Genomic DNA, 17,137 nt, shown 5'->3' with positions numbered 1-17,137 from the left:
CAAGACGCCGCCATAACCCTAAGGCGACGGCGGAAGGCGGTGAAACCATGAACGCGTGTGAACCTTCATTCTTTCCCGAGAACAAAGTCTTGTGGTAATCCACCTTGGTACTCTTCTCCCAGTTGGCCACAATAAGAGCGTGGATCATGTAAGAGATAGCGATGACTATGGGCATCAAGTGATGGAGTAAGGCAAAGGACGAGGATCCATATGTGTTGGATATATATTGGGTACTCCGCAAACGATCAACACATATTTCAAAAGCAAAACGCTGAAATATATGCCAGATGTTCTCCATAGGATACTCCCTAAATGGTTACAACGCTAAAAAACATGCAAAAAGGTGAGAGTGTCTGTTACTGGACACTCGGAAAACAATGCCAAACATAACGAAACCCTCAAACGCGGGGTTAGGGACACGAAGCCACGCTTTGCCAAGATGTTTTTGTTTGTCGGATGTCCTTTGCTTCCTTTTCCTTGCTCTTTCTCTATGCCGAGTTTATTTTAGAAACTCGGTATAGACCAAATATTATTGAGTACCTTTTTTGCCGAGTTTATTTGCACGGTGCTAGCACGTGTGGTGTGTATATCAAGTGCCCTGGTTTACACTCGGCAACCCACCAAATACTCGGCATAGACGGATTTTTCTATAGTTGTGGGCATAGCTCAGGGATCTTAGATATGAACAAAATCGTTCAAAAATAAATGACCATAAGGATAACTGTTTGTCAAGCCTCAACTCTTACTCATATTGGTTTCTACAAAATTTTCTAACTTGTGGGCACCTCAAAAAAGGACAACACCTAGGCAAACGTACATCCATGTAGAAGCTGGACCTTAGAACCCATTGTTCAGCCGTTGCCGGAACCTCTTGATGAACATATCGGCAGCCTGGTCAATCTCCTCCTCCATGTTGAACTCCAACCCCTCAACCTCTCGCTTGCTCCTGATGACATCCATGACCGACAAATCATCGTCGTCGTCTTGATCGCACACATCCAGTAACTCATCATCACCATCATTATCATCATCATCATCACCATCATCATTGGTGTAACAGTAGTTGACGTGGTCGTTGTTGAAGAGGGAATGTACTGTCCAATCACCATGGCAGGCACCACGACCATCATCCTGACCCAACATCTCCAACTGATGAGAGAGATTGGCCGCGAAGTCACCTCCATGGACGATGACTGGTCTCTTGTCGATTGTGTCCAGCGCAAAAGCTTTGCGATAGTCCACTCTCTCCCGGTCTGTCCTAGTTAGTGTGTGGATCATGTTAGCAACCATGGGCCGCGCGGCCATCCTGCGGCGCTGAAGCGACGCGAGGATGAGGAGCCTGGTAGTCTTGCTCTTGCACATCGCCGCCACTTTCTTCAGGATCTCCGTGGTCTTTCCGATCTTCATCTTTGTTGCTGAGAGGTGTGGCCGACCAGCTGCTTATGAAGGGCAGCAAGTAAGGAGCTGTGCTCAGGCTTGGAAAAAACAAACTTTGTAGGTTACTGGGATCCAGAGATGAGAGAAGCTGGCTTGAAATGAGGCATGGCTTTCTTCTGATGCTCCAACCGTGTATTTGTAGTCGGAAGCTGGGGATGCAACTAGCCGTGTAACTACCCTTGCTCATGTGATCATGTCTCTATCAAACTTTTTGGTACCTCGCGTGATAAAGCATGTAAAAGCAGCTAGCATATATTGGAGAAAAGAATTTGGCATGTGGAGTGAGCACTATAAGAATGTTGACAGTGGAACTAAGCAAGGAACTTATGGAGAAGTACATATTCTAGTTAAGTCACAAAAGGTACCTGTCCGAAGGCTAGGATTCACTCCTTTAATCAAGTGAGTAAAGCTAGCTGATTGATTGCTTAGAATAATTTTGCCCAAAGCAAGCAGACCGGCCAGCATTCCATGCCGGTCTCCGGCCGTGTGATTCATGCGCGTCTCTGTTTTGTTCTTCTTTTCTCCGCTGCTTGCTTTGTGTTGTTGTACGTGAGATCTGCGTAGCTTTGCCTCTCCTCCGTGCTCTTTACTGCTCGCTTGTCAACCTGTATAAAGTAGAAGTGATCTCCTTGATAGATCGGCGGGAGCTTCCATTTCATTCCTTCCATGCAAACAAAACCCAAAAGTCACAACACCGTTAGGCCATTTCTAATCGATCCCAATAACCGGTTAGAGAAGTAAAAAACGTGGTTTTTTTTCTCAAACCGACACATAGCCGATCCCCAATTGGGGTCAGAGGAGAAAAAATTATCCTCCGAAGCGGCGCCTCCCTATATTTACTCCACCGCTCCACGGCTGAGTAAAAAATTCCCTCTTCATCTCCTCTTCCTCCCCGCCTCTCTGCCTTTCCTCCTCCCCATCCCCACCACCGGCAACTTCCCTCGCTGTTCCCCGCCGCCCCCTCTCCTCCCATTCGCTGGACACGGTGGATGGACGTCCCCGCCACCTATCCGCAGCACGGATCCACGCCGACATGCCCGTTGTTTGTCATCAAACGGCGGATACGCATGCGCCCTCCCCCCCCCCGGCCCCGCCGGCTTCGCCCAATTCTTGGACCTCCCAGAGCAGCGAATGTCGCATAGGACATACATTGGCGTCCACCAACGGCCATGGGGGCGTGGGTGGCGGAGATAACCGACTGAGAGACCCACATGCGGAAGTGGCTCGGCTCCTTCCATACGACAGAGCTCGCCGCCCTCGAGTACGACCGATGGCAGGTCCGGTTCCAAGATGAGCAGGCATGCCACAACTTCCCGAGGTTCACGACACTGTTGCACCTCGCCCTGGTGGCGCCTGGTGTGGTGGACGCGGCCATGGCTCGGGAGGAACGGGATGTGAGGGAGCGCCTCATGGCGGAGGAAGCCAGCGAGGTTTACATGGCAGATCTATGTCGGTAACACCCCAAGCTTAGGGCGGAGAAGCATGCAATCTTCGCATATCATGGTGATATCATTGTTATCTCTGACGACGAGGTGCAAGGCGACGACTAGGGCAGTAAGGAGGAGAAGTAGTTCGACGTCGAGGAGTGGCGGGGGATCTTCCCCGATGACAACGACGACGGCACAAACCCGGACCCATGTCTCATCGTCGGTGGCTTGTCGAGGCAGGATTGGCTCGACCTCCACTATGGTGAAAAATGAGTACTCTAGTTTAGTTTTAATTTTGAAGTTTGAATTTATGCTCGGTTGTGATAACTAGCTTCAAATTATGTCTATATATATGCAAACTTTGATTGAATTTATATTTACTCCGCTAAGTTTAAGGGATCGGCTTGGTCTGGGCAAATCTTAGTGGAACAAATATACTTCACTAAGATTTTATTCTGTTGAATACTCCGCTAATTTTAGGGAATCATTTAAAGATTGCCTTATGAAGTTGAAGACTCCAAAGTAAAAAATGCCACCCCTACGTAACTCTTTCCTTCCCCTATTCTAATCACCCCCCCCCCCCCCCCATTTCAAGGTGTGGCCCTCGGCCTTTTTTTTTCTCTTCTAACCAAATCAGGTGACACCCCCGCAAAGAAAAATCAGGCCACACCAGCTCATACGTAAATTTCATATTATTTCCTCCGTTTTTTGAAATATATATCTTTTTAGATATTTCAATATGAACTACATAAAATGTATATATATATTTTAAAATGTAGATTCATTCATTTTACTCTGTATGTAGTTCACGTTGAAATATCTAAAAAAACTTATATTTAGGAACTCAAGGGGTAGTTGTTACGTAGGTGGATCAAATGTCACTCTGGGGTACGATATATTTGGAAGTGGGCCCGTGGATTTGCCTCCTCTCTATCTAGTATGATATATTTGAATTTTAGTCCTCGCGGTGGTGCCGCTAGGACGGATGATGGCCCTTCATCGTCGAGTTTGTCTATGAACATGAATGACATGCCTCTTGCGTAGAATCCTGTCAGCTCCTTGGAGCATCGAGGTGAGGGTTTCTCTCCATGCATATGCGATGGCGAGATCTGGTGTTAGGTTAAAGATCGATTCGAAGGTTAAACGATGACAACAATAACTCTGGAATGTTGGTCCGTAGAGGAATGTGCACGAAGACTTCTCAAGCATCATCGATGGGGCCAGATCGACTACAGTATGCAAGTGGCAAATGTCACATGTAGACGGCTCGTCTTAATGGCAGTAATAGTCATTCAGTGATCCAAGGACCTCAACGCAGCCTTTATTATGTGTGGGGTGCTATGTACATCTGGTAAACCTTTATATTAGATTCGGTCCTATTAAAAAATGGACATTTTAGAAACATGAATATATGGAGTTTTTTAACCCCTCCCACATATTAATTTGTTAAAAACTATAATATCATCCATTACAAATTTACCCACGCACGGGGATACACTATTAAAAAAATATCATCACACCTATTACCAAAACTAAACTTCGCGATCTCGTGGGCCACCTTGTTGGCCCTTCCGTGATCTTGGCTATCTTGAGGTTTACCATTATGTTGAAAATGCTCAATGCTTCCATTATTAGATCCACTAGAGTAGACATGTTCAAAAAATCATTTCCAAGAAAGGAAGTCACGATAGCACAATTAGTTTTCAAAATGATGGAATTGTGTAAGGAAATACGGAGATGGTGCTCCATGAGCTTGTTGAGCCGCCGGTAGATGCTTGTGTGCACCGCTGAGTGTGTTAGAATGGTGATGCTTGGCATGTTGAGTTGCTAATATTCTTGATCTTTATAATCAGGCGATTTTGTCCTTGATTCTCTATGGAATTTCTTGGTAAATTGTGGTTTTGGAGTTTGGAAGCAAATGAACTATCCAAAATGTAAGTTTTGGCACACCATGACAAAAACAAATGTGATATTTGTTAATTTATGTCTAGATCATCATTAAGTTGATGAAAAAATGAGCCCACACGTTTCAGCTGGAAGTGGATTTTTTCTAACTATCTGTGCGCACAACTTATATCTTCACCACACATCAGACAAACACAAGAAATCAGTTGGTCCACGTGGGTGTCAGATTTGCATCCTCCTTCTCTCTTTTCTCTCTGTCAAACAAATACATGATTTTATTTCAGCTTTGCTTATTTTAATTATTTATATCTTTCATCCAATATTTTGATTGCTATTCTGATAGCAAAACTTTCTATATATTTGAATTCCTCGTGCAAAGACCTTTAGAACAAAATCAATATCTGATATATTTTGACTAATTTTATTTTATTTTTGTTTCAATCTATTTTTTTTAAATGAGTGAAATATGTTTTTTGTAATGACTGAAATCTTTCTTTTCAAAACACCGATTTCACTAATTTCCAAAACAGATATCACTCAATTAAAAATAAAAATTCACTCAAATAAAAACAAATATTTCACTTATTTTTCAAGAAAATATTTTTTTAAATAAGTTTCACTCATTTTACCTAATAGATTGCACTTATTTATAAAAACCAGTTTTCAATCGTTTCAAAAAAGTAATTTCACTCATCTCAAAAAACAGATTTCACTCATTTAGCTCTATGAAAATATCTTGACCTTTTTAATCGGGTGATTGTGTCTTTGGCCCACTATTAAATCGCTTAGGTAATTGTCGTATTAGTGTTCGAAAGGAAATGAACCGTTTAGCTATATCTAAAATGTATGTTTTGTGCACCCTAACAGATTTTCCTTGTGATATATATTAATATCTAGCTCCTCGTTGAGTTCATTAAGAATGAGCAATCACATTAATTGTAGGTGTGCCTATACACACCGAACAATGTTTGATTGAACTGTGATACCCTTGCTCCATCCCTCTCCGCCATCAGATTTGTGTTTGACATGCAAGCCACAAAATTTTGCTCCTAATCACACACGCATGCCATAAATTTTTGCTCCTAATCATGCACACGCGCGCACGCGCACACACACACACACACACACATATTCAAAATTGTGTCTATCATAATTTGTCATAGAACTTGTTCACACTCGCTAAGCTTTTATCGATTTAAAAAATATCAAAAAATATAAAATAAATAGTGTAGCATCTATGTAATGTAAACAAGGATGATTCAATGGAGGGATTGTGAAAATATGCATTTATGTTTCCTCGATAAAAAACACGGATTTCATCTTGCAATGACATAAAATATATACTGACATATTTGTTTTTTTTTGTCCAGGACACATAAAGTTGTATTTTTTCAGTCGCTCCGTTGGATCATGGTATACTATAGGCCTATGCGTGCTGTTTCAGTATATTTTTTTAAAATTTTGAAAACTTCTACACCCTTGAAAACCTTAACTACTCTAGTGGAGAAATGACTAGTCATAATTCTTGTCGGTGGCGCATCAGTTTCACACAATGCCGACACCATTTTTTTTAATTAGTGTTGGTGTTGGCTAAATTGGTACGTCGGCTATAAACTGTTAGTGCTGGTGTGGCTATTTTTTCACACGTCAAAAGTCAGTTGGCCCACCTATACTCACCGTTTGGAATATAATGGTGGCGTTAAATTTTTGTCCATGTGGTAGCTAATTAAGTAGTGCTAGCGTGCCATATTATTTTACGTCAGAAATAATAATCCACGTAAACTAGTATTTTATGTACTTAAAGATTATATACGAGTTAAAAAATAAGAAACATTTTATATTACATTTTTTACATTATTATTGCTAGTAGTTATAATTTTGAGTTTTTAATTATGTTATGCCTTTCTTTAATATTATTTAGTCCTATTTCTTGTTGTTATTACCTGTGGCGTTGCATTTTGGACCCACGCCAGGCCCACCTGAATCAACTCCTACGCCTTAGTAAAATACCTAGGTCGCCGCTCTTTCATTTCAACTCCCCCTCGACTAGCCACCACCCGCCGCCTTCCATCGCCGTCGTCGTCGCCCCGTCGTTGTCCAGCAAGGTTAAATCCTCTCCTTCCCCTCCCATTGCATCTCCTTCCTCTCCACTCGCATCCTCCGTCCATGCATATAATCTATATGTGAGATTCATATATAAGTTGATTTAGGATTGCTTGTCTTGAAATTTTAGTACATATATATAATGGATTGCTTTGTTTGATGTAGAATCAAAATTTGATTCCATGGATTGCTTTGTGTAGAAATTTTAGTGATAATCCGTTGTAAAATCCGATTTTAATAATGCATTTTGAGTAAAAAAATATTTATTTGTGTATGAAGTTCCTAGTGTAGAATTATGCATCATTTCATCGCTCGCATGCATGTCACTCGGGGGTGAATTGATCAGCTTCTTCTTCAAAATAGAAACTCCAAGGCTGGCTATTATATATCTCAACTCGGAGGAAGAAGATGAAGATCAAATTGATGAAGCACTCTATGGCCAAAGAATGACGAGGCTAAGCGAGGATGAAATGAACACTCTCTGGAAAAAAAACTTTCGCCACATGATGCCTACGTTGGGATGTCATTCGTGACCCGCCTGACACGGATGATGGTTAACCACCATGTCATGGTATGTTACTTATTATGTATAGAATTTGATGATATATATGCTTAGTTTGTAGAATTTGATGATATGCTTTAGTGTCCTAATATGCTTATAGTATAGCAATGTGATATGCTTAGTATATTAATGTGATGATATGCTTGTAGTATAGTAACGTCATATGCTTTCGTAATGTGATATATTGATTATAGTGTAGTAATGTGATGATATGCTTATTGTGTAGAATTTGATGATATATGCTTATTGTGTAGAATTTGATGATATGCTTATAGTAGTAATGTGATGATATGTTTAGTGTAGAATTTGATGATATGCTTAGTATATTAATGTGATGATATGCTTATAGTGTAATAATGTGACATGATCAATATTTTTTTCAGGAATTACCTAAGAGGCTATGTCAGAGCTGCAGCATCGAGCCGGGTGAAGCATGCATTGCTGGACTACGCCTTACCACAAGGAGCTCTGTCACCACCTTTGCTTGCGTAGTGGACACGGACGATCGCACTATCTTCGGTGCGGTTGGGTGGAGCAACTTCCTTGCTAGCAAGAATCTCCGGGTTGGACAAACTGTCTTAGTAACTATCAGGAACTCCACAGGCCATGACTTGAGGATGATGATCGTCATCGACCTCCTTTAAAAGTATGATGATCGTCATTGATATGAAATGAACTCCTTAAAAACTATGTTAGTTTGCTCGTGCTTGCGAGGATATCGATTGTCATTTATTAAATTGCTACCTAGCTAGCTCTATGTACCGCTTGTGAGATCGGCACTTATTATTATTTGAATGAATTGTTCTATTAGTCTAGTTTTACTACCTAAAGTCAAATGATTGTGATAATTTTTTGGCGGCACGAAACGTTCCTGGCCTACAATGTACGTTGCAGGTCGATAGGTACGCCATTATAATGGTGACATTGTCCACATGGCACGTCATGAGCACGTAGAATACCGCTGACGTGGGACCCAAAGCAGTAGAGTTTATTCATCATCCAGGATGCATAATAAGTTATTCTTCACCCGAGGTAATCTTACGATCGTTTCATAAATAAATTACATTTGAAATGCAAATAGTTACATTTATATTGATTCACTACCTAAAGTTTGACATAAGAAAACAAAAATATAGAAAAATCGTATTTTATGTATATTTTACGAGCAATGTTACATCTACGTAAATGTTTACGTATGTTTATGGGATAGTCTGATTTGGCAATCATCGATTGGATTAAGAGGAGGGTGAGGCCCACCCACCCTTGAAAATCAGGGGGGGCATGTTTAGATTAGTTGGAAGGTTTAGTAAACGTAAGTAAGATTTAGTAGGTCTAGCATTTTTTATATTTTACACTACCCAGGATGCAGAACAAATTGTGTTTGTAATTTTACATGATATAAAATATTTTTTATGGTGACTATATATTTTCCTGCGGTCTCTTTTTAGGTATAAAATAAGAAAAAAAATTACGGAACATAAAATTACGGTGCATTGATATGAAAATAGAGAGGGGTGAAGAATAATTATTCCTCATCCAGGGTGGCGAATAGTCAATCCCTAATTCTTTTGTAATTAAAAAAGAGCATTTACTGTTTTTCTTTTATTTGATATACACAAAGAAATACATATTTTAGCATGTGTATATCTGGAAAAACTTCTTACTTGAGGACGCCTACAAAAATCTCCTATCCTGGGAATGCCCACATATTCATGTGCCATTCGTCCCAACCTATCTATTGGGCCTATGGCATGGATCTCACTCCCACCCACTACTAGTCTCACTTTATTAGAAGTAACATTCGTTCGAGGTACATATGAATGAAACCTCATAAAAAGCTCTTGTTCATCTGCTCACGGAACCTTCTGATGAACATTTTGGTAGCCTGGTCGATATGGTCGTCCATGTCGAATGCCAGCTCCTCAGCCTCCTGGTTGCTCCTCATTGCATCTACCACCGAGTGCTCATCCTCATCATGGTCATAGTCATCGTACTCATCAGTGTAAGAACAATTGTCACCGTCACTGAAGATGGGGTGCAATGTCCAGTTAGTACAGTCACCAACATCATCCTCTTGATCAAACGGTGCTAAATGGTGAGACAGATCATCAAACATCTCATGGCACGCCTGCTTCTCGACCTTGTGGACCAAAGTCTTGTGGTAGTCCACCTTGGAACCCTTCTCCTGGTTGGACAGAACGAGGGCGTGAATCCTGTGAGAGATTGCACAGATCGTGGCCATCCTGCGGCTTGGCGAGGCGAAGACGAGGAACCTGGCCATGACTATGCCAGTCTTGCCTATGCACATAGCAGCCGCCTTCTTCAGGAGCAATGGGGCCTTGGCGATCTTCATATTCGTTGCTCAGATGTGTTCAAGCAGCTCCTTGTCAATGGCAACAAGTGAGGATCTACACTGCTTCAGGCTTGGCGAGCTGGTTTGAGAGTGATGGCCTTGTTGAAGCACTCCTAGCGTGTTTTATAGCCATGAAACCAAGAGCAACGCGACTAACCATGCCGCTTAATTCGCTAATGTCGGAATCATACTTCCTCCGTCTCAAAATTCTTGTCTTTGGTTTATCTAGAAATGAATGTTTTATGTTAAAAACATCAGGGGTTTTCTATAAAATATTATGATGAACTAAGAATACATAATTCTTTTATTAGTAGGTATAGAAAACATGCTTAGATATATTCATATCTAGACAAATTGAAGACAAGAATTTTGGGACGGAGAGAGTATATACTTTTAGTTGTCCCAAGCGTGTTAAATGAAAATAGCATTTGCAGAAAACAAATTAAGCACATGCATGTGGAGTGATGAGCACTATAAGGATGCTGAGGCGGGAGCGATCAAATAAAGAAGCAACGGAAAGCAATAGCAATGTGTTATGCGCGATGAGTGATACGGAGAAAGTATTACAATTAGGCCATAAAAGGAAGGACACGGTCGCTTAATTTACTTTGGCGGTCTCCGTTGCACCCCGATGATCGATCATCCTGCGCCCGCCCTGTCCCTGCCTTTTGCGCCGCTTTGCCATGCATGAGACTGTCACTCGTAACCATATTGGAGTTATAGCTATAGAGTGGCCTCGGATAGCACGTGCTCCTTGTGCCCTTCATTACTGTGGCGACAACAACCGCATCAACAACGGGAACACGCTGTGCTGTCGAAGATTTGTAGCCTGTGGACAGGAAACGACAACTGATGGTGCACAACTCCTTTCTCAAAAGAAGAATTGATTGGTGATGCAACCCTTTATTAGCAGGACAACTGAATTAGTCCCAATTTTAGAGGAATCAAAACTGGCGCTCTTCCCTTGGACTCCAACTGTTCCCTTGGACTCCAACTGAATTAGTCCCAATTTTAGCATCAGTTATATTGCATAGTTGCATGCCACCAGTGGAGCACCGTTCTACACTTCACTGAATTGAAGGTGGGTTCGCACGTTCAGGTCTCATGTACCTCAATGTAGCGGACATAAGTATGGCATATATATATGTTATTCAAATACTGAAGCATGGCCCATAATATCTGGACAAAACGATGAACAAACGGACATCATGTTCCCCCCACATTTTTGCATCTCATCGTCGGTACGTCGTGAAATGATGAGGTGAGTTGCAAGGGCAACGACGTAAACCAATAAAGTGACGAAATATTTTCCTTCCTTTCTACTCCCTCCGTCCCAAAATAAGTGTCTCAACTTTATACTAGCTCTAATATAAAATTATACTAAGCTTGAGACAGTTATTTGGGACGGAGGGAGTACTACATTGTAATCGTTAAGATGGATGTGCAATATATACATGACATATATGAATGAAATGGATGTTCTGTTAAATTTGTTGTTCATGTGCAATAACCATGTTATTGATGTAATGTCCGTGACATCTATGAGTTGGTATTTATATCATGTGCATGATGTTGATGGATTGGTGTGTGGTGTACTTATGTTGTCTCTACAACACTCGGATTTCAAATTCATGTTATATGTGTGCCGGTGATATGTTGCCAAAGAACTGGGTTTGGTCCACAAATATTTCAACCCAATCAAAAGTTGACCCCGCATAGAGAAGATGCTGCGTATGGACACAACTTACATTCTTAAAAAGTTGCTTCGAATTCTTTTGACATGGCAGCATGGCCACCTCATCTCAACATGTAACTATTCCATCTCAGCACTTATGACACATTAATAGATTTTTTAAACAATCATGCATGTCAGTTCAGCAATAAATAATACTCCATTCTTTTTTCATCCAGGGCAAGGGAGACGGGTTCGTTGATGCTCAATTAAACCTCTCTTTTTCCATACTCCCTCCGTACGGTTTAGAAGACGTGGTTTCGTTTACATGCATTTTCAGAATAAAAAATAATTAAGGCATGTGACATTTATTATTTGGTTGATTAGGAGTACTAGTAGGCTGCATGCACTCCTCGTTTAGTGGTTGTATGAGTTATTGTGAATTATCTTCTCAAATAATTAGACGCCGTGTGGTTATTGTGTGAGTACTTGCAAAAAAAAAATAGTCAATCAAGATTCATATTGGTCCTAGAGACCGCTCATGCGCGCCTTCTAAACCGTGACGGGGGAATATGTGACATCTTCGTAGTCGACGGAAATGTCTCCTTTCACTGAACGCCCATGGCCGGAAGTTCTAGAATAATCCAGGGAAATGCAAGAACCAATGTCAAATCTGAGATTTTTACTCTGGTGAACAGAGGATACCACAGTTCTAACCATCCAACCACGGGGAATATGTAATTGATCTCTCATTATCTCTCTGATTGGTCGGGCACTCATACTGCTTAATTTGGTGCAGTTAATTACTATTGCCTAAACCCGTGCATGCAGTTAATCATGTCTTAATATAATTGTGCATTATTTTTTATGGCCCGTATATTTATTCCCTTCTCAGTTTCAGTGGTAATATTTATTTCTGGACGTGTTAGGTCACTTTCAATGCATTGGTGCTAAGATGAGGTGTTAAGCAAATTAAATAGTTTAGCAACTAAAGTCTTCAATGCATAGTTACGTACATTATTGTAGCTAAGCCTTCTTATTTAATGCTTTTGCAACTAAAATTGTGCATGCATTGGTGCATTTCTTTCATTTAATTGTTTTACCTAGGTTCACACGCTTAGCATTGTTTCTTTTTGGGGTCACCACACTTATCTCTCTCATATTAATTAGCTTGTCACATCAGATTTTTTGCTTATGTGACAGCCTTAGCACATGTACAATGTGGAGCATTAGGAGTAGCCTTATCATCCCCACCACACTTTTCCTTTCTCCTCATTTTCTCCCAGTTGGGTTCCACTCACACAAATAAATCAACGCCTTGGTCTTGTGTTTGGATTCAGTTCATCAATTTATAGCCAACCATTGCAGAACAACCAAACTAAAAATATCTCAGCTTCAGAAGTGATGGTGCTAGCGTTGATGGCGAGGTGCCTCTGCTTGCCAAACCTTCAAGAGTTGTCTCTGCCAGAGATCGACCAGAACTCCCGATGGGCAACACATGCCACCATCGGCGTCCTCCTCCAACATCAGTTGCGTCAAAGGTGGGGCCTCTTCTTCCTCTCTATCTCCTTAGATCTGAGCGTATTTTATTAGGTTCCATCACGTCCAAAAGAGGCAACAAGCTCTAATTATTGATTATTTGATGTGTTATTTGTTTGGAGATAGATATTGGTATAGTGATTTGTGTTCAGTTTCAAGCATGTGCATGTATAATCACAACCAAACGATCTTCTGGAAGGCTAACCACTTGGGATATTATGTCTTGAAACCTATAACATATCTTGACAAATGTAAGAATATATCTTTATGTGGTTACAATATCACTATATGATTGGTCTGGTTTGATGACACTCATGGCCTAAAAGGTTTGTCCTTGCTGAGAGGATCAAGTGTGGCCCATTCTGTTCATCATTTGATTTGATTGTTCTATGCTGGCTGGAAGCCCATTAAAAAAGGTGTGACAAAACAGAGTGTATACGTTGTTCTACTCAAGAATCATGCCATTTTGTACACCTTTGGTTATTCTCTAAAAAATGGATCATGGTGGACAATGCAACCTAATACCATGTAAGTATATTATTGTAAGTACAATCTGATCAAGCTATATGTTCCTTCAATTATGTGTTAGTGATGCATTCTAATTAAGGAAATAAGGAGAGATACTATATAATGCAAAAAAAAAAAACTTTGTCTTATTTTTTTTTTAAAACACATATTTCTCACTATTTAACACTACATATTTAGCATATCATTCTATAGAAGGTTCAAAAAACACATATTTAGCACTACAAATTCCATACAAGATTCTCATATCATTATTTCTCACTATAAATCTTATTGTTATATGGTACGACCAATTTCCGCACCAACGCACGGGGTATTATCTAGTTTTCCAAGACGGCGTTCTCAAAAAAAATCTCAGAAAGGTCCCGGCCAAAGGTGGATCTTGGGCCCGCAACCAAAAGACGGTACCTATTCGAGACCGCTATGAGCGGTAGGTAGAGAAACCATCACGGAATAGCTAATTTAAGTATGGCTCGAATAGGTTTTTGTGTAGTAGTGCAAAGAGCATATGTTAAGATTCTTATGAAATAATGGTCCAAAAAACATAATTCTTGATTGGACTATTTCCAAAAAAATCAGAAAAAAAAACATTTCTTTGTTGTGTAATTATGTATTGACAATGCAATATATACATTAAAAAAACTACGGATGCTAATGTGTGGAAGTACATATTGATTACTCGCGTAAATATACAAGATCTATCTTATTTTTCATGGATGTTCTCATTATAGTAACATTTGTAATACTGTACAAGCACATTCATATGAAATAATGGTCCAAATTACTTGGTGTAGTCTGTGGAAACCATGTTTAGAACTAAAATGACACTTTATAAAAAATATACAGAAAATTAGCAGCACAAATGCACGGATCACTTTCATAGTTTTGTTAAAACATCTGCTCTGACTTGTATTGTTTCACTAGCACGTGCTACTTCTCTCAAACAAAACTCATCTGTGGGTGCTAGAAAAATAATTCCTATATTCTCCGGCGGACAACATATATGTCCATATAATTTCTCCCTACCTAAATATGGTATATAGTACCTCACAGCCACCATCTAGTGTACCTCTAGTCCTCTGCTAGCAGCCGATAACTCGATATACGACTTCAGACTCTGTCATACAAACAAGTAGATATGAACACACACAAGCTTACTAGAAGCTCTGGTTCATTTGCTTCCGAAACCTCGTGATGAACATATCAGCAGCCTGATCGATCTCATCGTCAATGCTGAACTCCAAACCTTCTGCTTCTCGGGTGTTCCGGATTACATCCATGACCGACGGTTGGTCGTCAACGTCTTCATCACATTCATCGAGCCCATCACCATCTTCTTCATCGTTGTCCACCTCGCACTCGATGTAACAAGAGCTGTTACCATCGTCGTTGAAGATGGGGTGTAGTGTCCAATCAGTGCATCCAGCATGACCATCATTCTCTTGATCAAACATTGCCAGATGATGAGAGATATTAACAACAATCTCACCACCATGGATCGTTGGCGTCTTCTGGACCTTGCGCACCACGAGAGCCCTGTGGCAGTCCACCCTGGCGCCCTTCTCCCGGTCGGCAGCAGCCACGAGCCCATGGATCCTGTGGGAGAAGGCGCCGACGGTGGCCATCCTGCGGCGGAGCGACACGAGGACGAGGAGCCTTGCTGCCAGCACGCTGGTCTTGTTCTTGCACGTCGCAGCCACCTTCTTCAGGAGCTCCGTGCCCTTGCCAATCTTCATCTTTGATGCAGAGAGGTGGCCGAAGTGCCTATCAAGAACAAGAAGTAGGGTTCTGTGGTAGCTCAAGCTTGGCATGAGCTGACCACTGAGATGAGGCAAGATGTTTCAGATTCATGGGCCTTCTCCTGAGGCTACAAGGTTGTACTTATACCCAGGAACTGGGCATGCAAGTGCGTGCAACTTTGCACTTGTCAGGATCAAACTTTCCTACCTCTCCCAAAGCATATGAAAGCAAGCATGGAAAAACAGGCATACAAAAGGAAGATCTATAGAAAATATTGGCATGTGGAGTTGGCACTATGGGAATGTTGGGAGTGGAAAGCAAGCTAAAGATGCAAGAAAAGCCAGCAATGGGGAATGAAATGGCGGAAGTATTCGAACTACGCTAGAAAAGACCAATGTTTTAAATAACGGGCTATGGTAAATAGCGGCAGCCTGAAAATCAGCTACAGCGGAGCTACAGCGGGCTATATCGGACTATAGCGGCATATTCGTACGTGACACCATTTAACGGCACCTTACTGAAAAGGCTATAGCTCAATTTAAAACTATAGAAGACACATGCCCCAAGGTGTAGATTGGCTCTCTGCGATCCCAAGTTTCCAGTATCTCTTTTAATTAAGCGGTAGTAGCTGATGATGGGTTTGGCCGGAATGCCCAAAAGGGAGCCAAACCGCCTCGCTTTTGTTCTTGGCAGCTTCCTTGTGATTCATGCCAGATTGTAAAGTACGCGCACACGGAGAATTTTCCGCACGACGATCCCGAATTCCGTGTGCGTCTCGCTTAGTTTAATCGCAGATGCAGACGTTAATTGATTGTCTGCTTGGCTGCTCCGCGGCTCCTTCTACTTCTCCTCCGTCCAAACGCAGAGCCAATGGCGTGATGGATGCATGCATATGAGTGGGAGCTTCAGCAATCTTTTCTGCAGTGAGGACTGGCTGTGACGATATAACAGACGAGAAACTGGTGTTCTCTTTCCCGGAAGAAATGAAAAGCTGGTGCACAAGTCCAATATTGGCAGGACTATCGTGAGAAGGCCGGCGGATCGTTTTTGCGGCTGTACATGTTAAAGGTATCGGCAAGATATTTCTGTTAAAGTCGTGCCGGCTGGTTTCGTGGTTCTTAACTTATTAACCTGAGGGGTTTGGTGATGGGTCCTCCACTTAGAAATTGCTCGGTTATACTGGTTGTCGGTGTGGACTTTGCTTGGAAGGCAAGAAAGACTTGATTGCGAATGAAATGCAAGCTTTGGTGCGCACTTAGTCCTTTTTTGTTATGGCCGTGGAAAAAATAATTTCGCTAAATGTAAGTCCCCGGGAAACTAATTTTGGGGTGGTCGTTTTTTTACTGTTGATTTCTGCTTTGAGATTGGTGCTCCTTTTTGTCTGAACTATTTTGATGAGCTGGTTTTCTTTTGGGAGCTCCTAGGCCACGGAAAATTCAAAAAAACAGTGTGGTTACAATGTACTCTCTCTGCTTCTAAATATAAATCTTTTTAGATATTTCATTAGTAGATTACATAGAAAGCAAAATGAATAAATCTATACTTATATCTATATACATCTGTATGTAGTCTTATAATGAAACCTTTAAAAATACTTATATTTATGAACGGATGGAGTATACAACTCCGGACCTCTCACTTATGAGAGTATTGTCCCAGGCAAATGGAGCTGACGACTGTATGTGGAAAATTAGCAGCGAGGAGCCTTAAGAACTAACTACAACGCCTGATTGGAACACTTGAATTTGTTACGAACATTTCTTGGAAATTGTGAATAATTTCCTAAAAGGAAAAAAAGTGTTTGAGAATGCAAACATGTTTTGAAGAATGCTATTTTTCTGAAATTTCTACTAATTTTGAAAAACTGAAGAAAT

The 17,137-nt window shown here is 41.1% G+C and overlaps 2 protein-coding genes across 2 annotated transcripts; both read right to left on the bottom strand.

Moving 5' to 3' along the window:
- Positions 1 to 440: 440 nt before the first annotated feature.
- Positions 441 to 1,525, bottom strand: LOC123398229. Its single transcript, XM_045092724.1, has one exon. It carries the CDS (start codon positions 1,405 to 1,407, stop codon positions 838 to 840), a length of 570 nt encoding a protein of 189 aa, XP_044948659.1. The 5' UTR covers positions 1,408 to 1,525; the 3' UTR covers positions 441 to 837.
- Positions 1,526 to 14,406: 12,881 nt separating this feature from the next.
- LOC123399839 lies at positions 14,407 to 15,368 on the bottom strand. Its single transcript, XM_045094220.1, has one exon. It carries the CDS (start codon positions 15,332 to 15,334, stop codon positions 14,681 to 14,683), a length of 654 nt encoding a protein of 217 aa, XP_044950155.1. The 5' UTR covers positions 15,335 to 15,368; the 3' UTR covers positions 14,407 to 14,680.
- Between the last annotated feature and the right edge of the window lie 1,769 nt (positions 15,369 to 17,137).

Source organism: Hordeum vulgare, chromosome 5H (assembly GCF_904849725.1).
Source record: "Hordeum vulgare subsp. vulgare chromosome 5H, MorexV3_pseudomolecules_assembly, whole genome shotgun sequence".
NCBI lineage: Eukaryota > Viridiplantae > Streptophyta > Magnoliopsida > Poales > Poaceae > Hordeum > Hordeum vulgare.
Note: the sequence above shows the minus strand (reverse complement) of the source record. Positions and strands in the feature narration are given on the sequence as shown.

Excerpts from the sequence above, each read along its gene's own strand:
- LOC123399839 (XM_045094220.1), bottom strand. The coding sequence starts at position 15,334 with ATGCCAAGCTTGAGCTACCACAGAACCCTACTTCTTGTTCTTGATAGG.
- LOC123398229 (XM_045092724.1), bottom strand. The coding sequence starts at position 1,407 with ATGAAGATCGGAAAGACCACGGAGATCCTGAAGAAAGTGGCGGCGATG.